The sequence below is a fragment of the Neurospora tetrasperma genome (genome assembly GCF_000213175.1).
Source record: "Neurospora tetrasperma FGSC 2508 unplaced genomic scaffold NEUTE1scaffold_2, whole genome shotgun sequence".
NCBI classification, from domain to species: Eukaryota; Fungi; Ascomycota; class Sordariomycetes; order Sordariales; family Sordariaceae; genus Neurospora; species Neurospora tetrasperma.
In genome coordinates, this window is record NW_009799100.1 from 4,728,391 (window position 1) to 4,755,305 (window position 26,915).

General features: G+C 52.0%; 7 protein-coding genes across 7 annotated transcripts; 2 read left to right on the forward strand and 5 right to left on the reverse strand.

The window, feature by feature from the left end:
- Nucleotides 1–384: 384 nt before the first annotated feature.
- Nucleotides 385–3,095, reverse strand: NEUTE1DRAFT_129067 (uncharacterized protein; the record flags this gene model as incomplete). The annotated part of the gene is made up of 3 exons (XM_009851674.1): nucleotides 385–1,726; nucleotides 1,803–2,256; nucleotides 2,315–3,095. The coding sequence occupies 3 exons, from the start codon at nucleotides 2,924–2,926 to the stop codon at nucleotides 804–806; spliced, it is 1,989 nt and encodes a 662-aa protein (XP_009849976.1).
- Nucleotides 3,096–4,101: 1,006 nt separating this feature from the next.
- On the forward strand, nucleotides 4,102–6,617 carry NEUTE1DRAFT_121518 (uncharacterized protein; the record flags this gene model as incomplete). Its single annotated transcript, XM_009851675.1, has 3 exons — nucleotides 4,102–4,112; nucleotides 4,166–4,226; nucleotides 4,288–6,617. 3 exons carry the CDS (start codon nucleotides 4,102–4,104, stop codon nucleotides 6,574–6,576), a joined length of 2,361 nt encoding a protein of 786 aa, XP_009849977.1.
- Nucleotides 6,618–9,946: 3,329 nt separating this feature from the next.
- NEUTE1DRAFT_121519 (uncharacterized protein) lies at nucleotides 9,947–11,650 on the forward strand (the record flags this gene model as incomplete). The annotated part of the gene is made up of 3 exons (XM_009851676.1): nucleotides 9,947–10,054; nucleotides 10,194–10,564; nucleotides 10,617–11,650. The coding sequence occupies 3 exons, from the start codon at nucleotides 9,947–9,949 to the stop codon at nucleotides 11,443–11,445; spliced, it is 1,308 nt and encodes a 435-aa protein (XP_009849978.1).
- A 1,477-nt stretch (nucleotides 11,651–13,127) lies between these two features.
- On the reverse strand, nucleotides 13,128–15,991 carry NEUTE1DRAFT_145712 (uncharacterized protein; the record flags this gene model as incomplete). The annotated part of the gene is made up of 2 exons (XM_009851677.1): nucleotides 13,128–15,722; nucleotides 15,801–15,991. The coding sequence occupies 2 exons, from the start codon at nucleotides 15,989–15,991 to the stop codon at nucleotides 13,181–13,183; spliced, it is 2,733 nt and encodes a 910-aa protein (XP_009849979.1).
- A 996-nt stretch (nucleotides 15,992–16,987) lies between these two features.
- NEUTE1DRAFT_121521 (mitogen-activated protein kinase) lies at nucleotides 16,988–19,633 on the reverse strand (the record flags this gene model as incomplete). Its single annotated transcript, XM_009851678.1, has 8 exons — nucleotides 16,988–17,968; nucleotides 18,026–18,209; nucleotides 18,264–18,342; nucleotides 18,399–18,755; nucleotides 18,817–18,960; nucleotides 19,028–19,157; nucleotides 19,227–19,274; nucleotides 19,335–19,633. The coding sequence occupies 8 exons, from the start codon at nucleotides 19,388–19,390 to the stop codon at nucleotides 17,887–17,889; spliced, it is 1,080 nt and encodes a 359-aa protein (XP_009849980.1).
- Nucleotides 19,634–20,837: 1,204 nt separating this feature from the next.
- NEUTE1DRAFT_99933 (uncharacterized protein) lies at nucleotides 20,838–21,195 on the reverse strand (the record flags this gene model as incomplete). Its single annotated transcript, XM_009851679.1, has 2 exons — nucleotides 20,838–20,896; nucleotides 21,063–21,195. The coding sequence occupies 2 exons, from the start codon at nucleotides 21,193–21,195 to the stop codon at nucleotides 20,838–20,840; spliced, it is 192 nt and encodes a 63-aa protein (XP_009849981.1).
- Nucleotides 21,196–22,976: 1,781 nt separating this feature from the next.
- NEUTE1DRAFT_116646 (uncharacterized protein) lies at nucleotides 22,977–23,224 on the reverse strand (the record flags this gene model as incomplete). The annotated part of the gene is made up of 1 exon (XM_009851680.1): nucleotides 22,977–23,224. The coding sequence occupies one exon, from the start codon at nucleotides 23,205–23,207 to the stop codon at nucleotides 23,052–23,054; it is 156 nt and encodes a 51-aa protein (XP_009849982.1).
- Nucleotides 23,225–26,915: the final 3,691 nt, after the last annotated feature.

Below are 26,915 nucleotides of genomic sequence, written 5' to 3' on the forward strand. Positions count from 1 at the left end.
ACACTAGAAGATGGAAGGATGTAAATGAGACGAGAACGAGAAAACAAAGACCAAGGAAGAGGAGTAGATGCTGGAAGGTAGGGCAGCTAGCTAGTTGATGGAGAAACGACAAGGCTTTCGAAAGGGGGTCTACAAACATGAAGATGCATGCGACGGAAGGACGCAACATGAGAGAAATGAAATAGAAATGATGATACTTGTTGTTGGAAGGTAGACCGTCAGAGATTATAGTCTAATAGGACAGTATATGAACCCGAACTGTCATGCCGTCTGGTTTATGTCTTGCACGTAAATATTCTCCTCACCCCCAACGACGTTATAGTCATGTACCTCACTTCACTTCAACTTCACATCTACGATCGCTCATGCCGTCATCACCATCATCGTCATCATCATTCACTACATGTCCTAACTGTAAAATACTCCCCCCGTCTCCATCTTCTTCCCTTGAAAAAAACTTGCCCATCGCCCAACATCAATATAATTTACACCCGCATTGCATTAGAAAATACTGATAACCTTCACCATCGTAGTTATCCTCATCCTCATCCTCATCCTCTTCCCGACCCCAGTAATAATCTCTGATAACCCACTGACCCAGTCCTCTTCCTCCTCGCCCGCCCATTCTCGTCCCCTCCGCCGACTACCGCAGCAGCTTTCCCGCCCTTCAAGCTCCCACCTGCACTACTACTCCCGCTCCGATTCCTAGCATTGTTCTCTTGTTGATATCCCAGCAGTGCCCCCGAAGCGTCCCTACCACTACTACTGAGTCTAGCAGTCCGCGCCGGGGTGACTGTTGCGATTCAAAATGTACTCGTGGCCAACCGACTGGCCGCGTTCCTGGCATCCACTCTATCCTCATCGTCCTCCTCCGGCAGACCCACCAAGCCGCCCACGGCACCCCTCGCGCCGCCGCTGCCTGGTCTCTCGGCGTCCTCGCCGCCAGCTTCCTCCCCTTCCACGCCGCCGCCGGCACCAACGCCCAGCACGCTACCGGCCATGAAGCTACCGGATATGCTCCTAGCGCCGCTGACCGAGCCGGCCTCGCCGAGTCTCGCGCGCGGGACGCCGCTCCACGCGTCGCCCTTGGGGCCCTGACTGGCCGCCAGGCTGGCGCGCCGGACGGTGGGGTGCGACTCGCGGCCGAGGCGGGACAGGCCGCCGCTGGAGTCGATGGCGCGGATGTCGGGCCGGACGCTCTCGAGCAGGGCCAGGGTGCGGCGCTCGGCCTCGATCTGGCGGAGCACGTACTCGCGAATGGACAGGCGCATGTCGGCGGCGGTGCGGGCGAACCACTTGCGGCGCTCGTGCACCAGGTTCTGGGTGACGCGGGTGGTCTTGTGTTGGAGGGTCGATTCGGCCTCCTGGGCGTCGCGAAGGGCGGCGATGGCCTCGTCGACGCGCTCGCGGCGTACGTTGGAAGAGGACTTGAGTCGGTCGGCGGCGTGGAGCTTGCTACGGGTGAGCTCTTGGGCTTGGAGCAGCTCGCGCATGAGAATCTGCCGGTTGGTGAGAGTTTCCTTGACGATAAAGGCGTCGCTGGAGTGGTACTGGAAGGGATCGCCGATGGTGGTGGCCTCGGCGGTCGCCTGGGCGGCGTGTAGATCACCGACGGTCTGGAGGACCTTGCCTAGCTTGCGGTAGGCGTTCGAAAGACCGGGATGAGGCTCTTGGATGTGCATGTTTGAGAGCTTGATGCCGTAGTCGGCTTCGACTAACCCAAGACCTGGAAGAGGGACAAAATGTTAGTAACTGCCGGGAAAAATTTGTTTTTGGTAAGGTGGTGGAAGAAGAAGCTCTACCTCTACGAGTCTTGACAAGTTTATCGACCTTGTGTCCAGCATCCATGGCACCTAGGTAGAACAACTTGACAATAGGGCGCGCCTCCTGCAACTCGGGGGTATCATCGGGTGGAGGAGCAAACTGCTTCAGGATCTTGCGGCGCACACCAGTCGCAGGTTGCTTCTTCTTGACCATAGGACTGTAGCCAAAATCACTCTCGGTAAAGAGGACCATCTCGTCATCCCTCATCAAGACCTCGTTACTGCAGACATAGTTGAACCAGCGCTGCATCAGTGCCTTGACGCGAGCCTCATCTTCGTCGGTTCCGGCACCGGCAGAGGTGAGCGCTGGCGGCACAGCAGGTACAATGGCCTCGGGGTTCGCGGATATGAGGTGCTCAGCGAGCTTGATGAACTCGGAGTGTAGTCGGCGAACATCGCGGTACTGCGTGGTACGGAAACTGGGTAGGTTCGTCTGTCACTCAAGTTAGCAGGCGCATGGGCCGTGGGCACAGAAGAGAGGTCATAAGTACGTGAACATCAAATCTCAGAATAGGATCCTTGCGGCCGGTACGTTCAAGTCCAGTAATCTTAGCCTGTAACTTGAACTGCGGTTGCGGTCTCCGGAATTGCTGCTGTACTTGCTGATGTGGTGAGTATGGCTGTTGCTGGGGTGGCGGCTGCTGCTGATATTGTTGATATTGTTGTGGCTGTTGCTGCTGCTGCTGCTGATGGGGCGGGTACTGGGCATGATGTTGTTGTTCTTGCGGTTGCTGATGCTGTCCGTTCTCGGTTTGCGGCTCTTGATGCGATTCTGTCTGAGACTGCGGGTGGACTTCGCCGTGGCTGTCATCGGCCTGACCCTCCTGCTGGGGTTGGCCTGAGGGAACATGGTCGGAGAATAGGGCGCCCGATTGAGCCTCGGGCGCGTCGGTGCTATCATGTCGGCGGAATCCATTGTCTCCAGCACCAAACCCACCCTCGTCATCGAGGCCATTATTCGGAGTCGGAGGCACATAGTCATCGGGGATGATGGTTGAGGCGAAGGTCGAGCGGGTTGGCCGTGGCGACGAGCTAGGGGAGTTGCCCCAGGGAGAGCTACCGGCGGCGTGCTCGGTGTCGTTTATCGATGCGCTATAGTCCATGATGTATCTCGCTGTCTAACCTTGTTCGATTTGGTTCGGGGGAATCACGTCCGGGACAGACGATGTCCTGAAAGGAGAGGTGGTCGAGAGGAGGAAGAGGCAGGAGAGGAGAGGGGACGGTCGACGGCGTGGGCGGTCGGGATGACGTTGCTTTTGGTGAGGCCGCTGAGTGTAGGCACAAGTAGTGTAGTGTAGTGTACAGGCACGAAAGACTGGGGCTAATCCCTTTTGTCACTGGCACTGGAGGGCTGCGCCAAAGATGAGGGCGAACTGGCGGCCGGCTTGGTTCAAGGTCTGTCTGTCTCCTGTCTTGCCTCGAATAAATATCTACAAGACTTGGACTTGGAGAATTCGAGTTCGTAAAGTTTTGATTTATCTGGGGGATCGTCTAGCCAGCTTTGCGCTTGAGCACTAAAAGACGAATGAGAATGCTCTCAACAATGTCAACGAGAAGCTGTTCCTGGTGTTTGGGCTTCCTTCAGTGGATGATTGGCATCTCCATCGTCTCCATCGTCCGCACCAAGCAAGAAGGAAGTGGGGTTTTTGTTGGGATCCACATGTTCGGCGAGAGGTTCTAGCCCGCAGCTGGTGAGCAGCTCTTGACAGCTCTAGCTTTAAGCTTTGACAGCTGGCAGCGAGTCCCATGAAGCTTCTGAGGGCAGCTCTCCACCACCACCACCACCAACCCTCACTCACTCTCTTGTTTGATCGCGATGCCTTGATCAGCGTCTGACATCCTGGGCTTATTGAATCAAGCTGTTTTTCTTGTTGAGTGATGAAAAAGTATCCTAGAGAGATAGTTTTACTGTGAAAGCTCGAAACAAGTGGGTTCTTGTCGGGTCCTTTGTTTTCCCTCAACGTACAAGTACCTGTTCCGTGTGGTGAGGTGTGATTGCAACCGGGATTGGTCGCTTCTCTTCAATGTTTATCTCCCCTTTCACACCAAAAACCCAACCCATTCAGTCTGGGTTGTTAGTCTAGTGCCATGCTTTTAGCTGCCCCCCTTCGTGGATGCCGCCATGGGCACCGCGCCTTTCTTCCTTTAAGCCTACCCACCGTGGTAAAGGCAACTTCTCCTCTTGCTGCCACCAGTTTTCCTCACTTCAAGAGGTTCTACGCCGACCCTGCTCACGATGCAAGGGTCGAGGCAATCCGCAACATTGGCATCATTGCCCATGTCGATGCCGTAAGTCCTTTACTTCTTGAAGGAAGAGTTCTGCGTTCTAACCCAATTCCCAGGGCAAAACCACAACAACTGAGCGAATGCTCTATTACAGTGGCTTGTCCAGACATCTTGGAAGTAAGCTAGCCAGCTCGTCGACGGAGTGAGCATGTCACTTACACCCCTTGCAGATGTTCAGGATGGCAACACCATGACCGACTTCCTTCCTATGGAGCGTGAGCGGGGCATCACCATCCAGTCCGCTGCCGTTACCTTTCTCTGGCCTCCACAGCAGAGTTTGGCTCCCGGCCAACAACCAAAGAGCATCAACCTGATCGATACGCCAGGCCACCAGGACTTCCGCTACGAGGTTGACCGTTGCTTGCCGATTCTTGACGGTGCTGTCTGCATCCTTGATGCTGTCAAGGGGGTTGAAACTCATACCGAGCGAGTCTGGGAGTCTGCCCAACTATCAAAGATCCCGAGACTGATCTTTGTCAACAAGCTCGACCGTGATGGTGCCTCCTTCAAGAGATCATGCCTCGAGGTGGCTTCACGACTCCGAACTTATCCTTTGATTTGCCAAATTCCGTGGTGGAATAAGGATGAATTTGTTGGTGTCATCGACATCATCAACCTCGTCGGCATGAAGTTCTCCAGCACGGGCCAAATGTCACTTGTGAGTGAGGAGACCATTGGCAAGGAGAACCCGACTCTTCGTGCCGAAATGGATAAAGCCCGTCTTAGTCTCATCGAGACACTCTCCGAACATGATGATGCCGTCATGGAGGAGTTTCTCGAGCTCGAAAAGGATGTGCCCACTTCCTCCATTAAGAAAGCCGTTAGAAAACTGATCATGGATGGAGAGGCAAAGTTCTCCCCCATCTTTGCCGGCGCTTCTCTCAAGAACATTGGTGTGCAGCCATTACTTGATGGTGTCATTGACTACTTACCCAGCCCTCTCGATAGACCAGAAGTGGAGGTCATTCAAGGCAAGAAGGCAATGCCGCTATCCAAGCTCCTTACTCTGCAAGACAAGAAGAAGAAGAACCATGGCCATCAGGCTAACCACCAGTCACCCATCACAACCATCGGTCACGTCTTCAAAGTCGTTGACGATCCCCGCCGCGGTATGATGAGTTTCGTCCGGGTTTATCACGGCGCTCTCAACCGCAGCAATCACCTCTACAACAGCAACATGAATGCCTTTGAGAAAGCTCAAGCGCTTCTTCACGTCTCTGCCAAAGATCACCAAGACATTCAACACCTCAGTACCGGCCAGATTGGCGCTCTTACCGGCTTGAAACAAGCTCGCACTGGTGACACCCTGCTCACCTTCCCCGGCAGCCACAACCCCAAGGCTCCCGAGCAGTTCAGAGCCGTCCACATCAAAACCCTCGACACTCCTCCCGCGGTGGCCTTCATCTCCATCGAGCCCTACACCAAGACCGCCAGCGAGAAGATCGAAGAAGCCCTCAGCAAGCTCTCGCGCGAAGACCCCAGTATCCGCTGGAGCAAGGACGAAAAGACGGACCAGCTGATCCTCTCCGGCATGGGTCTCCTCCACCTCGAGATCGCCCAACACCGTCTCCTGACGCACTACAAGATCGACCGCGATGCCGCCATCTGGGGCGACATCGAAGTCGAGTACTCGGAATGCCTCCTCTCCCCCGTCCCACCGCACCGCGCCGTCTTCGACCGCCCCATGCGCGGCGAGAACGGCAAAGCCGCTTGCACCGCGACCTTGGTCCCCGTCGAGGACCACCACCGCCACGAATCCATTCTCGAGTCCTGCGTCGAGCGCGACGGCAACATCATCCACATTGCGATTCCCCTTCCCGAAGGGACCGAAGACCACGATTCCTTACCCTTTGACGCCGAGCTCGTCCGCCAGCAGCTCCTCAACGGCGTCATCGCCGGGCTTTCGCGAGGCCCGCGCCGCAACTGTCCTGTGCGCAAGACCCACGTCACCATCACGTTTGATCCCGAGACCGACTTTTTCGGTAACATGACGACTGGCGGGCACATCACCAACGCGGCGCTGCAGGCCGTGCGCGCCTGTCTGAAGGAGGCGCACGCCAACTCGGCCATGGGCATCCTGGAGCCCTTCACCAACGTGACGATCCACTGCCCCGAGGAAGCGTCGCACGCGATCCAGCACGACCTCGTCTCGGCGCGCGGCGGCGCGGTGCTCGAGGTGAGGAGACCCGAGGAGAGTGAGGCGGACGCTGCGTTTATCAGCGAGGGCGGAGGCATCGATCTGAGCAGGGTGTACGTCCCGCCGGATCCGTACGAGAGCGTGCAGAGCTTGCGAGACCCCAAGAAGAGCGTGGTGCGCATGCTGGAGATTGTGGGCAAGGCGCCGCTGAAGGATATGATGAAGTACGATAGCCAGCTGAGGAGCATGACGGGCGGTAGGCACTCGTTGCAGTTGGATCCGGGCGAGTTTGAGCTGGTGACGGGGCCGAGGGAGAAGATGCTTGGGTGAGTGAATTGTAGATGATGGCGATATATGTACGATATTGATTGATGAATGTGCATGGTACAAATCTGCCTGCTCTAGTGTGGTGGTTCTATTCTCGCTGGTGTCATTCCTCTTCCCTTGGAAACATTCATGAACAATCAACAGAATCGTGATGATGACAGTTCATCCATCTCCCTAGCTCGAAATCTGAACTTTGGCCTCCATTCGTCAAGAACGTTTATCATCTGACCTTTTTGTCCATCTCATATTACTCTTGGGAAGGGCCCTAATAATAAAAAAAAAATAAAAAATAAAAAAAAACGGCATACTTCAAGGCTCCTTGAACCTGCCAAATTCCACAGAAGCTGAGTTCTGGTTTTCACGAAACTATACGGTTTTCCTAACCTAAAGTATGTGCCAACCATAATCATAAACACCTACCTCCACACTTATCGCGCAGCTTTGTTCCCTTTCACTCGAGAAGCGTTTCTAGATGCTGATTTGAGGCTTCCGATGCTGCAACATGGCAGCTTGTCATGTGCTGTGCTGTGCGCCATACAACTAGAGTCAAAGGAGGCTGCCGTAACAGTTTGGTTGAGTTGTGAATGTCATTGAACACAATTAAATCACGGGCGGTTGATTTGTTGGGCGAGCCGCCGTCCGCCATCCGCTGGTATACATGCAGACAAGCAGCAGAAATTGATTGATCCCATCGAGAAAGGCCACTTCCCGGTCTCGATCATCAAAGAGATAGATACTCACCAGGCTGGATCATATGCAGATGATGAGGACACGATCTTGGCTGCTGCAAACATGTCATGATCCGATAGGCAGAGGAAAACAAGTCTGGTTGTGCAGTGGTATAGCCGAGGCGGTTGCTTCCTGTTTTGAAGTGAATAGCATCTTGATTAGGGACGCGGGAATAAGGTAACGCAGCATCAATTTGTTGCTAAATAGATGGCCTATACGATATCCCACTTCAGGTGAGCGCAATGGATGGACGACCATTTTTGGCCAGAACCACGGGAAGTTGGCCGTGTCCTGATAGGAACCACGGCAGCATTGTATGCTTGTCCGCGGCTGGCCAGAGATGATGTCAAACTTGAAGCTGGAGATGGAGATGCCACATAGGCACTACCCGTTGTCGAAACGAGTGAGACTGGTGATATCCTATATCTAGGCAGATAAAGTAGGCCTGGTACCTGACAGCTTGAATCAACACGCTGATTTGGAAGTGTTAGGGGTTGAGCCGTGTACATTATAATAGCATGCCTCTGCGGGTGATATTGAAAGTTGCCGACACGTGGGTCGAACGGCTTGGACGAGGGGGCACCTTGAGAGCATGTGAAGTGATCCATGAAACCTCGACGCTCGGGAATAAGATACCCGGAAGTATGATGTTGTGCGAGGATCGATGCTGTCCGTTTCTTTTCGGGGAGTCGATGGCTACTTCCGCCGGCTTCCCTTGTGCTTCCCTCAGGGCAGAGGCGTTATCTCTCACAAGACAGCGGAACCGGCCTCGTTTGAGCAATGATGCATGATTGCATCTGACTGCCGTTCCAACAGTTGCCGTAATAGGAGGGGTTATTCGGGCGCCTCACCCGCCGCAGTAGGGCCATGGAGAGTAGCATTTCGCTATCTGCCATTGTCTGTTTTAACATCGCCCAAAGGATAAATGTCCTATGTTGAACAAGCTGACTACTGAATCCGGCCCGTCACTCGGTCAATAGATTGCAAAAGCTGAATAAAATTGCGTCTTCTTTGAAAGTGATAAGGACCAACTGCCTGGGAAGGAGAGATGCAATGGAAGAGACCTCACAGTGGAAGAAAGATGTTCTTTCCCAACCAGTCGTCACGACACAGACAGGACTTGAAGTACACTGGACGCTGATTGGTCAACTTGGGCACCTCTCCGAGAAGCAGCCGTCCCTCCTTCTCTTCCTTCAATTTTCTCTTTCCATTCACTTTTCACTCAATTCAAAGTTGTGTCACCCTTCCATCCCGCATTCCTCTCTTCTCTTCCCATTCTCCGTGCTCCACGATCCTCGATCTCGATGACCCGGAAGACCATGTCCAACTGCCAAATCGCACACCATCCTTCATGCGCGTCAAGCGTGGATCAGCCACGAACACCACCATCAATACCACCACCACCACCACCTGTCCTCCACGACACACTGCGGTATCTCGTATATCATCCTTCATCAACTACAATGCTGGCCGTACTGCGTTCTGTAGGTGATATCTGCGCTATCACATCATGATCCTTGCCATTATCTTGGCTCAACGGCATCAGTTGCTTGCCATCCCGAAGAGATTATGGTACTATGGCATCCTCTGCTGCTACCTGACACCTATACCTGCAAGTCAAACCATCCAATTGGGCCGCGGTAGCCATGCCGTCCGGGCCGTACAGACATACTGACACAGCCATGTGTATAATGTCTTGTACCTAGCTAAGTATTCTCCCTCGGCATGTCAAGTCTCGGCCATTGCTTGTGCCACTACATACACATGTGCTTTGAGTCCATGTTCTTCCGGTCTCGGAAGGACTGTTACATCAACGCTGCCCTTTCAACGTCAACCAGCATAGACGATAACTTCACGCGCGCAAAGTTGTGCAGCTGCCGGTCTCCTTGCATGCCTTTCCGAGATTAGAGCGTGTTGGACTACTGTGGGGCGCATGTCTATGATATTTTTCGAGACATCGGGAGATAACCGTCAGATCTCTTACTGGTGAGCTTGTTCGAGAAAGAAATCATTGTTGTTCAGACGCCGGTTCATGGTATCCTACTCTGTGTCTGTCACGGATCCATGCGTTCTGGGCCCTGGATGTGATTAATCCTAACTCAACCATTAAAAAAAAAAAGCTGAGGCACGTCAATGGAGAGTAACATTTCAAATGTCGCGTTGGCACAAGGGATTCATAAACTTCTGGGTGAGGGGTGTTTCGTGAGTTCTGGCCTTTCCCTTGACCATCACCATCAAAGTTACCATCATCAGACCCTTGTTATATTCTTCCAGGCAGTGAGCCTTTGCATCTGGCTTCAACTATCTTGAACCTTCTCAACTATCTTCCCTCCAACTTGCGTCCCTTCAGTCAACTCCGCCTTAACAAACGCCTAGCCATTCATCTCCGAGGTCTCAATTTGCCTCTTGTTCTCCTTCCCATCCGGCTGATACACTCAAGGATTTTAGTGAATGCCAAGCGGTTCTTGACACCCTTCCACCGAGCTTCTCATATATTCCAGCCTCATAGTCACTTGGACACCTATTTTCCCGACTCTTTACAACTACAGGCCGATCTATTCCTTGAGCCTCATCGAACCAAGCCATACAATCATACCTCTTCATCTCACTCCCCTCCCACGCTTCCCTTGTCATCTATCCCCATATGGCTCCCTCTGCAGGATGTGAGCACACACCGATGCACCTACCCGTCCTGTCTACGGCTTCATCCATTAATGCGTCTGTCTTACATGGCCCACGGGACTTGCGATTGGTAAGTTTCTCATCCCCTTGTTTCTGGATGTAGATGGGAGTGTTACACAAGAAAGTGAGGTATGAAGCCCTGTGTCACCCTACAACGCTCATTCGGTTTTCTGTGACACAAAGATCTGACACGGGCATTGTAAATGTAGGAAAGACGAACCATCGAAGAACCTGAGCTTGGTGAGCTTCAGGTTGCCGTCAAGACGACAGGAATTTGCGGCTCCGATATCTCATACTACAAGAAGTTTGCGAATGGCGACCTTTGCGCCTGTATGCCTCTCTCACTTGGTCATGAGTCCTCGGGCGTTGTCGTTGCCATAGGGCCCCAGGTCTCGGGCTTTAGCGTTGGTGACAGGGTAGCGCTTGAAGTTGGTGTGGCCTGCGGTCAATGCACCATCTGCCGCAAAGGCCGTTATAATCTTTGCAAAAAGATGAGATTCAGGAGTAGTGCCAAGTCAGTTCCTCACTACCAAGGTACCCTCCAAGAGAGGATCAACCACCCTGCTATCTGGTGTCACAAGTAAGCTCATCCAGGAATTATGGGTATCAACACAATGCTAACAACTTTGTAGACTCCCGGATAATATTTCCTTTGATGCTGCAGCTCTTCTTGAACCTCTTTCTGTTGGTATACATGCTGTCAATCGAGCAAGTCCCGCTCCCGGCTCTACGGCTTTAGTACTCGGAGCCGGTACGGTCGGGCTACTCACCGCAGCCATGGCACGTCAGGCAGGTTGCATACAGGTAACTATTACTGATGTCGACCAAGGCCGCGTTGATTACGCCATCTCCAAAGGCTTCGCAACCCACGGATACGTCGTTTCCCGACCCCTCCACATCTCTTCCAGCAGCTCCTCAATATTCCCCAACAGCAACAGCAGCTCCGGCTCATCCACCCCATCAGATGGCATCGCCACACCATACAGCACCCTTTCTTTCCGCAGTTCGCTTGACTCCGCCAAAGCTCTTGCCGCCGACGTGCTAACTCAAACCCAAAACCCTGTCCTTGACCGCGATGATGAAGACATTGGCGTCGACGTCACCTTTGAGTGCACCGGCAAGGAAGTGTGCATGCACACAGCCTTGTACGCAACCCGCCCAGGGGGTAAAATCATTATGGTCGGCATGGGTACGCCGATTCAGACGCTGCCGTTGTCGGTTGCCCATTTAAGAGAAATTGACATTCTCGGCGTCTTTCGCTATGCGAACACGTATGCTACCGGTATTCGAATACTTTGTAACCAGAAAGGATCTGGTGCTGGGTTCACTCTCCCGAGCTTGGATGACATGGTTACCCACCGGTTCAAGGGGCTGGAGAACGCCAAGGGAGCGTTTGAACTGGCTAGTCGGACGATGGATGACGAGGGAAACTTGGTGCTCAAGGTTGTTATCGAGGCTTAGAGGTGGCCTACTTCTATCTCTTTTCGTGTCCATATAGTTATTCCTTTGAATGATAGATGGTCTTTGTTCTGGAAACGTATGGCTGAATGGGCTTACGAGAATATGTCATGCCCTGGTGTGTTTGTCATCTTTTTTTTCGAGTTTGTTCTTGTGAGATGATGATTTCATAATCTTCCTTCTTGGGGGCTGTATAAACTTCATCCAGCGAGAAATAGATAAGAGAATACACTATTGACGACAATCTGTTTGTGTCATAACTTGATGTTCCTACTCTGGAAGCGCTTACACTCCTCGGCACCCATATTGACCTCACGCACCTCTTTCTTCTACCACAGACCATGCCTCAAAAGGTGACGAGGCTACAGTTGTTCTATACTGAAGAGAAAAATTAATTGCGAGAAAAAAATAATGAAAAGGACGAGCAAAACTGAAGAAAGAGTCGGAGGGGGGGAAGGAAGAAAAGCCCAAGAACCGCTAAAACTACTTTCTGATTTTCCTGTGTTTCTTAATCTGATCGTGATCTATACCTTAAACCAATCTTACTAGCAATATCCTTCAACTTGAGTGCTTGTTTTGACTCCGTGATGTTCCATCTAGTCGAAATATCTTTGTCTCAACTCTTCATATTCTATATTCATATCAACATGGAACTACGAAGAAAGAGAACAGATACGATGGTCAAAGTATATGTTACAACCAACTTAACAATCTTCGTTTGGAAAAAAAAAGAGTCCAGGACAGCGACATACAACAAACTATGAACTTTAAAATTAAGTAGAGAGCGCGCATCAACTTGGACATTGATTCTAATACGCCTTTGGTACATGTACCTACCTACCGTGTCTCCCACCAGAATGCAGTGAGTGGTTCCAATAACAGGAGGAGTTCCTTTGCGATTTTGATATCTTACTTACTACGGTAATTGATGAGGGTACCTTACCTACCTATCTCCTCTATTGATTCTTTTGTGTGAAATTCCGTAGGTAGGTAGGTAGGTAACTGAAGATGTCCCGCGGATCAACCAGATTTGTTTCGTTTGGGACAAGAACAAGTTTTTCCTGACTGACTGGATGGAAGCAAGGAGGTTTGCCTTCCGTAGTCGTGGTCGGAAGAAGAGAAGAGAAGACTGCCATTTCTTAGGTAGGTAACAACGGCATCGGTGGGTCTACATGGAGGCAGCACCGTCTCATAGGTAAAGGGAGGGAGGGAGGGCCACTTACACTACGAGCCCATGTCCGTCGGAATCAACACAACACCAGTAGCATCGCCCGCAACCTATCTTCCCTTGTTGGTGATTGATGATGGTGATGGTGAGACCGTGGACATGAACATCGATGAACAACTAACTAACTGCTTACGGATGTGTATGCATCCGAACAGTGGGAAAGCTTTGATAACCCGGCGGCAAGCGGGCTAGCAGGTCAATTACATACAGTACAATGTGCTTGGTAGACAGAGGTAGGTATGATCGACTTGGGTACCCAACTTGGAATTCTAGTAGTGTCGTCTGCGTAAAGAGGGGATTAATTAGTACATACCTACTCCTAGCCTTAAATGAGTATGTACATGGAGAAAGTTACCTCTACGCTTTGTAGGAAGGCAGGAGGTAACAGCCGTGCCGCTGCGCGTGATACTTCAAACATGGCTCACTCATTTGCAATTCTATACGAATGTGAACAATCCAAAATAACGCTTCGCTATATTCAATTATCCGTCGCTGTCCTTATGTAAGCTATTATTTATCCCAAACTTCTCTCGCCTTCGCGGCCTCTTCAGCAGCCACTATAACAGCCGGTGACTGAAGCGGTGATGGTGATGGTGATCGGGACCGTGACTCTTCTTTTTGTGTCTCTTCTGTTGTCGTAGTAGTAGTCGTTATCGGCGCTAGGACAGGTGATGGTTCCTTCTTGACATGCTCGGTAGCTGTTGCTGGGGCGTCGTCGAGTGAGACTTCTTGCATGCCGTTATCCTCCTTGTCCTCATTTTCCTTGTTGTCCGCCTTGTCCGACTTGTCCTCAATCTCATCCTTTTCATCCTTCTTAACCCCAGTTTCACCATCACTTCCTTGTTGTGTCGCGATTGTCGTCTTCGTATTATCCGCGGACCTCACCACCTCCGGCGACGCCAGACTCATCAGATTAACGCTCCCCGCTGTCCCCGCCGTCCCGGGTCTTGATCCGGCGCCACCCACCGGCTTTCTCGCAATCCCCCCACGTACTCGTTCAGGACTTCCAAACTCACTCCCCGAGTACCCTTCCCCATCCTCACCCTCCACTGCATCCAACATACTCTCCCCACTCAACGCCCTCCTCCTATACGCTCTTTGTTCGACAGTGCTACTGTTCCCCGTTCTGGTGGTCCTCACCGACTCCGGACTGCCCGTACCCAGCGGAAGAGCGGCATACGCCCCGTTTCGAGGAGGCGACTGGGGCATAAATGTTTCACGCTCTTCGGACGTGCTACCGCCGCTGAGAAGGAGGGAGGTGCGGTTCCTGATGGCTTTGGACCAGCCCCATCCTTTCTTTTCTTGTTCCTTCTCCTTGTCCTTTTCTTCTGGTTGTTGGGATCCAGTTTGTGAAGACGTGTCGCTGGTAGTCGTAGTATCGGTGGTGGTGGGAGGCACAGGCGCGGTCTCGGTAATCGGTGTCGTCGGCGCCGAACGGCCCCATCCTTTGCGCTTTTCGCCCGCCCAAGCCGTCCAGCTGCTCACAAAGGCGCCGGCTTTGCTGCCTACCGTGGACACGGCAGCCGCTGGCGCCAGTCCTCCTTGTCCGTTTCCTCCGTTCCCGTTCCCACTCCCACTGCCGCCACCCTTTTCGCTACCGTGCTGTTGCCCATTCCCAGCAGCTGCCGCCTCAGCCTGTCGTTGCTTTTCCGCCTCCTCCGCTGCCTTCCGTCTTTGTTCCCTCAAGGCCTCCATGTCTGCATACAATTTATTGAACATGGTGCTGGCCTTCTCTTTCCCTGCCGCCAGGTTCCGCCCCAGCACCTCCTTGCCGACCGCAAATCTTTCATCCAGATGCAGATCCTGCACCTGCTGCGCGATCCGTCTCTGCACATCATCGATCGTCAGCCCGCCGGCACAAGGGTGCTTGGGCTCGACAATGTCGAACAAGTGTGAGTCCGTGTGGCCGTCCCAGATCCGGTAATTTTCCGTGCGCTTCCAGGCTTCGATAAAGTCGGCGTTGAAGTCGAGCGAGGGGTCGCCTTCGATGTGCGGGAGCAGCATCCGTGGGTTTTGGGAGTGGATGGCGAGGTGGTTGTGGTACTTGACGGACGAGATCAAAGACAGTAGGTACTCCTCGAATTGTAGCCGGATGAACTCCTCGGAACCGACGTAGCCCATGGTCTTGGGCATTCCCGGATTGGCGTCGTCCCACGTGTCATTAACGTTTTGCGTGATGAAGTCGATCCAGCGGCGGTCGGGTGTAGACAGGGCGAGGGCGGATTTGAGGCTGGGAGAGGTGATGTTGATGGAGTCTTCGTCGAGGTTGATGAGAATGTCGGAGTAGCGGTCTTTTTGCTGGAGCAGCAGAGAGTTGGTGCTGCCGACGATGTAGGACTTTGTGCCAAAGTCGGCTAGGATGTCGAGCTGCTGGAGGGGGGTATACGGCCCGAACAAGCTGCCTTTGCCGAAGATCTGGAGCGGTAAGCCCATGTACGCCAGCAGCGAGTTGCGATCACTTGTCCGCAAGCTCGTCGGCCTCTGGAGCTTCTTCTCGTAGTTATCCAGCTCCGGACCGGCCGAGTCTTGCAAGTTCCTCAACAAGCCCGGGATCAGGCTGATGAGTGAAAACTGCATCATGCACAGTCTCTCGCACCTTGATCCAAAGAACAACATCTTGGGCTGGAGCAGGCAGCACTTGAGCAGCACCAGCGTCTGCCACCGGAACTCGCGCACCAGCTCGCGCAGGCTCATGCCGAGATATAAATCCCTGTCCTCCTCCTTCTCGCCAAGCAAGGTGCCGCGCGCCTTCTCGTCAGCTAGGCTCTCCTGGAAGCGACGGAGGATCTCAACATCAGTGAACTCGCGCTGAGCGAACCAGGCCTTTGTGACGACGCTCAGACGTTCGCGCAGCATGCCGAAGTACTGGGGCGAGTCGGCGATGATGACGACGGCTTTTTGTACAGTCGAGCGGGTGACATCGGCGGGGCGGTTCAGCAGCTGGGAGGCATCCATCTGGCGGGTGCACGAGATGCCGAAGAGGGAGGTGGCTTCGGGTTCGGAGGCGGTAGCGGGGCGGAGGAGGGTGAAGTAGGAGAAGTCTTCTGTTGCGCTGTGCCGTCCAATGCATCGTCAGTCTTTAAACATGTCTTTTCTTTTCCGAGAGTTGGAGGGGAATGGGGAGACGTACGCATGAGCACCATCGCTCAGGGCCATAAAAGGCAACAACCCCCAATCATACTCGGCAGCTGGATCGCTATCCTCGGGCACGCCGAACCACCTCTCGACCTCGGGGCCGCGCGCATGGTGAAAGTCGACGACGGCGACAAGCGGGATGAAGCCCGGCTTTCTCTCGGTTGTCGGGGTAGGGGGGACGGACATTGTCTAGGCTGGGGATCCGGGATCCGGGAGTTGCGACTGATATGCGGTCCGGAATGGCGGCAAAAGCTACCGGGCGCTTGGTTATATGACTAGAATGTTTGTTTTTCGTAATCACCAATTCAAGATATCTCCATGTGGTAGGGTAGGTATGTATACGTAAGTATATAGAGATTGAAGCGGCGACGGAGAGAATAGCCCAGGTTGCTTAATTGGGTTGGTAGGGTCTTGGGATGGTACGAGAAGTGGCGGCGGAAGGGGTGGGCCGAGCGATGTCAACGCCAATGCCGTATGTGTTGTCGCCGTTCAGTGATCCGGAGATAGTGTGGGTATAAACAAAGATTTAGGACAAGACGATTTCAAGGTCGAAACATTTCTACAACAGTCGCCGGACTGACATCCAAGGACGGGAAGTTGGAAGAGGACGAGCGGGAGGATCGGAGCTTCTCCCGACAATTCGACGAGGCGCGTTCGTGACTGAGGTGCTGAGTGGGCGGCGGCTCGTGCTTCGTTCCCCAGCCGTCCCCTCACTGCCCACTCACTGCCCAAAGACGGAAACCCACAGCGCTGAACAACACCTTCAACTTACCTTGATGCATCCTCCAATCAGTTGGCTGCCGTTCTATATAGACCTGAGGTACGCATACCTAGAGGTAAGTCTGCATCGCCGAGTCAACCCATCTTCCTGTACCATCTGATGTTTGCTTCCTTTGTCCTGTTCTCATCAGTGAGTGCCTCATGCAACATGCAACTGTAAGAGAGGCGACAGACAGTAAGATGCGGTGACATCGTACATATATATGTATGTAGACATCGGAATGCACACCAAACCGCCTGACCTACCGCGAGGTTTTGCTAAGGCGGTGATCCATGAGAACGATATCGACGGGAACGAACGATGGTGATAGTTTGATGCAAAACACGCGCGTTTTCCCCCCCAAACCAACCGCCAGCCAAAAGCTACAGACCGGATTCTGGGTCAACGGTCAACGAGGGAATAGCTAAACCTTATGACAGTGATCTATTCCTCACCACCCTCCCCGCCCACCGTCGCTTTTCACTCAATCTTCACCCCCTTTTCACCACCCCTGAGCTAAGAGTCTGATCTTGGCGATCTCCGACTAAGCATGTTTAATGCAATGCCAGTAATACTCCGACGTGAGCTGATGTTACCAAAAAAGTCTATCATATACTCGAACTAATAAATGTAGAATCTCAACTCTATCCATCCGACCGCCTGTTTGCCCCTACAACCGACCCCTAACGGCGTGTGTCTGCTTAGGTTACTACTCCCCACCAAGTGCCTCGTGAACGAATGGATAGCCATCATTTCCACTCATCCTTTCTCTCCATAACAATACAGGCCGCTTGTCCACCATCAACTCCCTCGGCGGGCTCCAAAGAGTGGCGGTCTCGGCCTTACATATCATTCCCTCTCCACGAACGCCATGCATGCCCAAATTCTCCATCATTGGTGAATATCAGTCGGTCCGGCAGTCAACAAGCGCAAGCACCCTCTTTTGAATCCTGGTTTCTTTTACTTCTTGTCTTATTTGATCCTAACCCCAAACATGGCCCGTGCCTGGGTACGTGTATTTCCCATGCATGCGTCCTTCTCTCTGGACATACCTGCATGCCCTCTCCCTTTCTTTGAAATTTCCCTTGTACCCGGGACCTGGATACAATTTTCTGATGTGTATCCGCTTCCCCGCTCTTCAAACATTGTAGACAAAAACAAAATCGGAGAACTCCTACAAAGTTGACCGAAAAAAAATTTGGATTATGACGGTAAGAAATCATGTGGCATGATGTCGTGGTATCATGAAGCCAGGGGACTTCTACTCCACCCCTGTGTTGAAGATTCGGGGCCATGTCTCGGACCCTGCCGTTGCCGTGTTTTATTGCGAAATCGAAACTTCGTCCGGGAACATCATTTGCCCCGAGGCTTCGACGTTGTGGTAGTCCAGGATCTCGGAGTACCTGTGATTCAGTTAGTGGTTGGTTCTCAACTCATCATATTGATGCGGTGAAACTCACATCATGATCTTCCATGTGTCGACCGGGAGATCAGCATCATTGAAACTCCAATCGAACTTCTCCTCGGCAACCGGCTCGTCGGTGGGGTCGTGGTAAGGAGCAAGGTACTCGTGTGAAAGGGCCTCGGTGGCAGTTATCCGCTTCTTAGGGTCAAAGACAAGCATGCGCTCGAGCAGATCGACGGCTAAGACAGGTTAGCATCTTGTGTATCCTGCGATGGCCAGCGGCTGAGACGTACCTGATGAATCGGCGTTCTTAAACTTATTCTTCAGGGGCTGACGCTCGCGCTTGGGAAGGGACTTGACGAATCTCAGGGTCTAACTGAAAGTTAGTCACGGTGTCGCAGAGCCTTCAGCAGAGTGGGGGTACACACGTTTTCGCTAGCAATCGTGTTGATGACATCGTCTGGGGGAGTGCCGAGAAGCTCGGTGATGATGGAGAACTGGTTGACATGGTCCTTGCCAGGGAAGAGGGGCTTGCCCTCCAGCATCTCGGCGAAAATGCAGCCGGCACTCCAGATATCGACCTCGACGTCGTACTTTTGCCAAGTGAGCATGATCTCGGGGGCGCGGTAGTAACGAGTAGAAACATAGCCCGTCATCTGAGGATCCTGGATACGCGCAAGGCCGAAATCGCAAATCTTCAAGTCGCAGTTCTCGTTGACCAGAATGTTACTTGGCTTCAGGTCACGGTGAACAACACCGGCGGAGTGAACGTATTTGAGACCGCGCTAATCCTGGAGTTAGTGATTGCGGTCGTTTTTCACGCGACATTAATAGGGGGTGACTTGCCATGATCTGATACAGGAAGTACTGGATAAACTGCTTCTCAAGAGGCCTAGAAGTGAGAAGTCTGTGAAGATCGGTTCCGAGAAGCTCGGTAACAAAGTAGATATCCTCGAGAGGAGAGATGAAGATATCGCTCAGAGAGATGACCTGTAGCGCAAGCATGTTAGTCGCGTGGTTCTCAATTTGCTTGTGCAATGGAATCTGGTAGACCAACGTTTTCGTGCCTCAAGTGCTTGAGAAGCTTCAGTTCACGGTACGTGCGTTTGGCGAGGACCGGTGTGCTGAAGGGCTTCATAATCTTCTTGATGGCGACATTCTGGTTGGTGAGCTGGTCTTTCGCGGAGCTGCGCGGCGGTCATCATTAGCTGGGTGCGTCTGGCGGATGTGACCAGATAGCGAAGCGAAAAACATACCAGACAAGGCCAAAAGCTCCCATGCCAACAGGCTGGAGATCAGAGTACCTATCGCGGGATCAGACTAGAGCGCATAATGACAGAAGGGTTCGTCGCAGGGAGGCCAACCTCGAGGTGATCTCAAAGGTAGTTCCGAAGATCTGGGCGCGGATAAATTCGGCCATTGTGAAGTGTTGTGTTGATGTTACAGAACAAAGGACGGAGTGAGATTTGCTGGAAGACTAAATAGCCCTGTCTCTGGTGGGAGCGCGGGGCAAGCTGAATGGGCCGAGTGTCGAAAACACAGGTCAAACGCGAGGTTTGATTCAGTGGCGGCAGTGAGGGGATCCGGTGATCGGGCGCTTTGTGTTTTGTGTAACTTAAGGGAGACTGAGGAGACGGACGACGTCGGCTGGTGTCGGATATTGCCTGCGTAGTGCGCACAATAAGGGGATCGGGCAAAGGCTGAGAACGAAGTCCTGAAGGCGAACCAAAAACTTTTGTTTGTCTTGGGAAGGAAAATCAGCTTGGGCACCGAGAGCAAAAGTGCCTGGAACGAAAAGTGAAGGGGAGAGCGGGTGGGAGCCGAATGCAATGGAGTGGACGCAATGGACAGAAAAAGGAATCCATCCCACTTCCAATCCCTCTCCAGCGCAACCTCCAGCTGGCTGGGCAGCTCAATGGCTCGCAGTGGGCAATACAGTGTGCGCCAGGCAGTCGCCAGGGCGGGGAAGTGCGGAGGAGGGACGGGAATTGGCCTTTAGTAGCGGTGGACCTTTTTTTGGTGGGTATCCGCTCGCTTACCTGCAGTAGTTCACTAACAGAACTGGAGCTTTTACCCAAATTGACGGGAATTCGGATACCTCTCGGAGGGGCAGCGACACGACAAGTGGTTGGCAGGCCGAGGTGTGTGCGATCGATGATTGGGAATGCTGGCGTCGCAACTCTGTGTCGTACTCGATCCGGAATGATTTTCCTCGTGTCGTGTATATATTGCTTTTTCGTCGGGCGGTTGGTAGGAAATATTTTGTGTTGCTGTGTTGTTGTTGTAAAAACCTCTCTTGCGATCCAAGGGCGATTTGAAGCAAGAAACCGATGGCCCCGCACTTTCCGACGATGGATTGCTTCTTCACAACTTGGCGAGTTTAGTCGAGCTAAGGTCAAAGTCGGATCCTTTCAACCGAGCAATATCGCGATGGGGGGTTTGGTTGATGGGTGGTGGCTGAGGCTTGTATAGGTCCGACCGAGACTGAGAGAATACTAGTAACACGCAGAGCACAACAGGTTTGAAGAGGAGAGAAAGCAGAGAAGGGACGTGTGAGGAAGATGAGGAGCGAAAGCGTAGATGATAAAAGAGGGAGGAAAGAAAAAGAAGGAGCTACGAGCAGTAAATAGTGTACACGGTCAAGTCTTTTGGCACTTGGACCTGAACCTGAATAATCTGAACACACAACACACCCGATGAGCCAGGCAAGGGTGCATGAAGACGCAGCGAGGATGGAACGGGAGGCCGGGCTCACGGGCAAGGAAGTAGGAGGAACAGCTCGAAACGGTTAATGCGCTACCAGGAACTTCCAATAGGGAAGAGGCCAGAGCATGGAGGACCGACCAGCATGGAGAGCTGGCACCACCCTAGGTACCCTGGCGGTACATCGGCGACCGTCCTCGAGACCAGGAACACGACGCCGGGACTGGAGAACAGGATATGCTGAATTTCCGTCTTGTTCAAATTCCATGCTCTGGTTCATCCATTTTCCGCTTTCTCTTTCTGTCGTTGGTTGGTTGGGTACCTGTACCTGTCCCCTCCCCTTTGAGTCCTCCCCTCCTTAGTGTGTCTCGCGCGTTCTGCATACATACATATATACCACCATCCACCACTAACTGGTGCTGGTTTCCAAATGGATGTTCCTGTTGTGTCTGATCTGCCGTTAACTGTCTCTGTTAATGCAGGGACATTTGAGAAGGTGAAGATAGCCTCAGTGGATGCCATGGATGTCAGGTTGATGTCTTTTAGGTGCAGCTTAAATGTGCAAGTCAAGCAATCATCCCTTCCAACTGCTTGCAGGTCACTGTTTTCCCTTAACCCCGCAACTTGGCCCGCGGTAGTTTCCCATAATACTAGGTCCTTGAGGTTGTCGTGTCACTCTAAACCCTTCGTTCAGTCAAATGCTCATCACAACCATTTCACAAACTATGTACCTACGCTCACCAGTCATCTGATAGTAGTGCATAGTCAAGTAGAGTAAGGTAGGTAGACATGGTGCCAAGACTAGGTGCCAGATGGGCCAGACGGGCCAGACGAGGGGAGCGAGGGCGACAACGAGGGAGATGCCCGCTCTAACAACCTCACGGAGGCTATGACGTAGTTGAGGGGTGGGGCTCATGAGCGTTAACCAGCGCTAACCACGACCCCTTGTCGCCGACACATGCCAAAAGACCCACTCCCGCTCGGCCTGGCAGGCATTCGCAAGCCATCGCAAGCCATCGGCCGTTTTTGCTGAGCCCCTCCATTTCCCATGGTCCTCTCCAAATCGCGAATTTGGGTGCAATCGGACTTTGATCGAGTAATTCAGCCAATAGTCCATTTGGCGGTGACTAGTCCTAGCGCAGAGTCGACCATTGATGTTGACACCCTTTCTTTCCCTTGCTAGAAAATTGGAAAAAAATAAAATAAAATAAAAACCGAATCGGCTGTCCCTCCGACCGCTGTCGACGAACCAAGCATAAAGCCGCAGTCACGCGCGGCTTCCTCCTCCCGAAGGTACACTGCCATTTGAACTTGAGTGCTATGATTTCAAGAAAAGCAGTCACTGTCAGATCGACAAGAAGGGCGATAAACAGGTTGTCAGTGAAGGTGTCTGGAGGAAAAGGTCCGGGTTGTGGAACACGAAGGGATTCACAATGCATACACTACACACTTGCCTCGCCGTTTGGGAGATTTTCAAACGACACACTGGAAATCAACGGAGTCACACCCTGGCGATCTGGATCAGGATGCTTAAAGTTCTTCCAACCAAGTCCATACCTCTCACTTCCATACCTTAGTCAGCTCATTCTTTACAGCCCACACTCAAAGCTTGGACCATCCTCCACACACATCCCCCTCAGTAGTGTAGAGATATGTAGTCTGATAGTGTACTTATGCCCCTGGGCTTTTCCGAGTGCTTGGACTCAGGCACGCAATTCTCACCCAGGATGTCTGTCTTTTTTGGGGGGGTTTTTTAGCCTCCATGAGTCGACTCCAAACATCAACCACACATGGTCACTCCACTATTGGCGATAGCCGCGTCATTGACTTGGCTTGTTCTTCCCGGCAGTCGCCATATATCTCAAGTCTCGTCATTCTTACCTTGGGCTGTTGGAGGTTGCTGGGCTTGGGTATCAACGCAATATGGCACGCATTCTAGAGTGTCGTCGTGGTTGTGTGCAAGTGGAAGTCATTCCCACCACTACCAAGAAGACATCCACCCACCCAGCATGCTGGCCATCTCGATGACACCCCCAAGACTTCTCCCAAGAGCCGCCTCTCCGTCCAGACCCTACACTAGTGTAGTTGGATCTCATGCCACCGACCACTCGCAACCCTCCAAGATTCACAAAGCTCCATTTCCATATCAGAGCTCCTCGACGGCCGTCTCTCTGGCCATGTGGATTCTCCCCATCCCATGATCGGGAATCGGTGATTTCTCTCAAGCCAGTCCCAAAGAGGGACATCTGGCAACCCTCCTTGTCAAGGGTCCTTGCCGACTCCCACTTCCCGCGCTTTCAGGGCCCCCAACCTCCATCCATCCATCTATCTACATGCAGAGCTCATCACAGCCAAATCAGCTCACCTCCTTCCCCTCGCTAGCATGTGTCCGCTGCCCTGGCGCTTATGTATTGATTGAAATTCTTCTGCCACGCCTGCCTGCACGGATCACGGATCATTCCCGTGATCATCAGGGACCAATACTCTTTACCCACCGACACTGTTCTGTTTTGTTGCCAGCCGCGCCATCCCATCTCTTCTTGCTTTTGTTCCCATTTCCGAGCTGTTGTTCACGTACTAGAGCAAATCATCTTATCTATCGACCAGCGCCGCCCCCACATCAGCCAGCACAAAGGGCATTCATCCTCGCCAAATCAGCGCACACTTCCCTCACCTTCCCCTCAATGATGGAGCTACGATTCCAGCTTGGAGCACACACAGAACCACTCCCCAACAATTCCTAAACTAGGTGCCGAGTAAGCACGAAGACACTATGCCGTCATAACTATGTAAAGACCCTTGGTCTATCTTTCCGCTGTCCCTGCTGTCTGCTGTCCCTGTTGGGGATATCCCCAAGGCGAGGGAAATTCACCAAACCAAAAATAAACCCTGGGCTGCTGGACACATCGATTGGTATGTAGTGTACATATGTAGTTTACACTACATAGTCTGCAGTGCCTGCATGTTGAAACCGGCGCTATTAACATCACAACTACCACACAACCATTCCCAAATCTTCCTAGCCTCGTCAATAGCCAGCGGGGTCAGGACGGGGGGAGCTTCCAGGCCCGTCTTATGCACGATGACGTCGTCGGGGTATGGTCCAGCTAGCGTAGCGACCCGCGAACCGCCTTCAGGTCCAAGAACGTCCGTCGTCCCTCGTTCCCGCTTCCCTTGTCTTGACCTCCCATGGACCCGGTTAGAACCCTGGATCAGTCACAGGGGCAAGCAGGAGGAGGAGGATAGTACCCTCAATTTTGATAGGGTCCACGAGACTTTTTTTTGGCTAATGTACATACTGATGCTACTGCTGCTGCCAGTGTGCAGATGCATACTACAGCAAAGGCACGTTTTCAAGGCAGAAAGCATGTTCAAAATGATGACTATCGGGTGTTGGCTCTCAATTCGCTAATATTGAACCAATTATTTGCAAGTGTCTTGTCATCAAAATTAATTCACTGCACAGGGGAATGTCATTCACCTACATACATACATATCCAACTCTGCATCGCAGCCAGGGTCCTTTATGCATATGTACTGCAGCAGGTCCAGCAGCCGGAGATGCACTCTCACATTTCCTTACCACAACTTTGGTAGGGACAGCGGAATGCACCTCGCATCCGGTATCTTGCAACGGAACGAGGAGCGCATTCCCGTTACAACCGTTGAACCGGGGGCTGGACGGATGGGTGCATATAGACAAGGTGATCCGTCAGAAAAAGAAAAAAAAAAAATGAAGCTGAAGCTGTCAACACCCACGCTGCCGCCGGTAGCGTCACAACCCTCTCCTGACAGCTTCAGCTCACATCTTCCCTTATGGATGCCAGCTCCGGAAGCTACACGACATAATACACTATACTGTATGCTGTCGATCACTTCCAGCTCCCCCAGGGCAGGGTCAGCATCCTCGGCTTGAACGGGAACCAAGCGGATGCTTTAAGACTAGTGTGGGATATGCAGCTATTCACAAACTCGCCACCCCGAACCCCCTTTGTCCATGTTCGTCTGCCCAGCTCGCTTCCCGTTTTGAGCCTCCAGGCCTCTAGTGTAGTGTAGTGTATTCTCTTCTTACCCCCCGCGTCCCCCTTCATCAACGCCTGTGTGCCCGGTCAAGCCGGTGTACTATGTAGCGCAACGGCAGCAGGGATAATGCCATGGGAAACAGATCACCCTTTTCTACCATCAACTTCCCATACTGTATCCATCCCGTCCCAAATCGGGGAGTCGGACAAGGGGCCATCAAGCCATGTCCATGTCCATGGAGCAAGTCCCATCCATCCATCTGTCCATGATCTCCATCAACGGACCAAAGACACACAATCGTGTGACAAATACAAGCTCCCTGTCAAGAAGTTGCACGACTCGACAAGCCTGACATACAGAGCCAAGAGAAGGTGAAGATATCGTCGACTCCGAATGGCGCCTCCTGGGACGCCGACACTCTAATCTAATACGCTCGCTCGCTGACTTGCACGCTGTGGCTCGTGGGCGGACGGAGGCTCAAAACTGGCTGGAGCCCTCGGGCGATCCGCAACGGTGATCTGCAAACCTCCATCGAGACGTCTGTCTGTTGCTCAACAGTAGTGTATGGGATCGCCGGTTCGGGCCCCTCCCGAGAACTGCACATGGACCCCTCGATCCAGTCGAGTTATCTGAATCTGAAATCCCATGATATTTACTTGACTCCTTACTGTACCAGAGGATCGTACTTACCCGATTCACGATTTAGATATGCACACACCTCCGGCATGCCAGCTACCGACATAAGAGTCTTGCTTCATGAATACTTGATAAACGGGCTCTACCACGAAACTCTTCGAAAGCCCAGAGTGGCAACTACCGAATCGACACATCAACATACGAACAGCAACCATTATAGTAACACAGCAGAGGTTCAGATGGCCTTGGAAAGTTTCTTGTGGTTCCAGGATTTGCTCAACTCAGCTGTCACGGACCTGTGCTTGCCCATCACTACGTAGTATAGTCTAGTGGATACAAGCACACATGGATGAGCACCAAGCAACGCAGCAACATCATTCCGCAAGAGTGTTGCAACACAAGGTAGACAGAGGTATGGAGTACAGCCTACCTTACCTAGATCATGTGCTTGAATTGAAAAGTAAGGTGAGTGGTTATGGACAGTCGGGGGACACACACACAAGGTTACCATCACTACCTACCTACATAGCATAGAGTGACACAATGTCCTTGAGCAACAAGACCATCAGGTCGAGATCGTTCTAGAACTTTTCTATAGTTCCTACAAGATATAATCACAACCTCGTAGTAGTTGTAAACCCTCACGTCTGTTACTAGGTACCTAGTAACTCAGACCTTATGTCTTGTTTTATTACTGTACATGCACACCTTCTAGAACATCGAGTTTGTCAAAGATAAAAATCTTACCCCGAAGCATGAATGGCATGCAGCTTCACGCCGTTCCATGTCTTTTGCGTCGTACCAAACTCAGCCTACCTAGGTAAGCCCTAGGTAAGCCCTACCTACCTAGGTATCGCTTGGTTGTGTTCCGACTTTTTTGTACGACCAACCAACTTACCTACACCTAGAAAGACAACATAACACATGACCTAAGCCATAGGCTATAAGCTATATCGGCGATAGATACTCCGCGCGTGCGCCCTCGACTGGACCTCGAGGAATGTAGTATCACTAAAGAGCGTGAAGAAGAATCGTGACGGGGGCGTATATCTCAACGGGGTCACCGATACCGATATCGATCGAGTTTTTTTCAGTTACCTAAAGGGAGTATTGATTGTGCTACACCACCTGAGTACACTAGCTTCCCGCAGGAATGAAAGGACATGGGAACCAGAACTAGGGAAATTGTCCAGGTAGGTACGAGGTACACTAACTAGGTAGATCAACATAGGTAGCTTCTGCCAAAAGAGCCTTGTACAGTTGTGCCGGATATACCCTACGCGATACAAGAGAATGGAAATAAATACATACGGGTTTCACAAGAATAGAGAAGAAAAGAAACAAGGACGATGGAAACTACCCAGGTATTAATTGAGCTCTTGGTTTGACCCAATAAAAAGAAATCTATTGAAAATCTGATCAGGCGTTACAGTCAATCAGTCAGTCAGTCACTTTTTTTTTTTTTTTTTTTTTTTTTTTTTTTTTTTTTTTTTTTTTTTTTCAATGATCCAAGTAAGTGAGGTAGGTTAAACAGATAGGGGAGGTAAATTAAAAAAAAAAAAAATTTGAGGAAAGGAAAAATT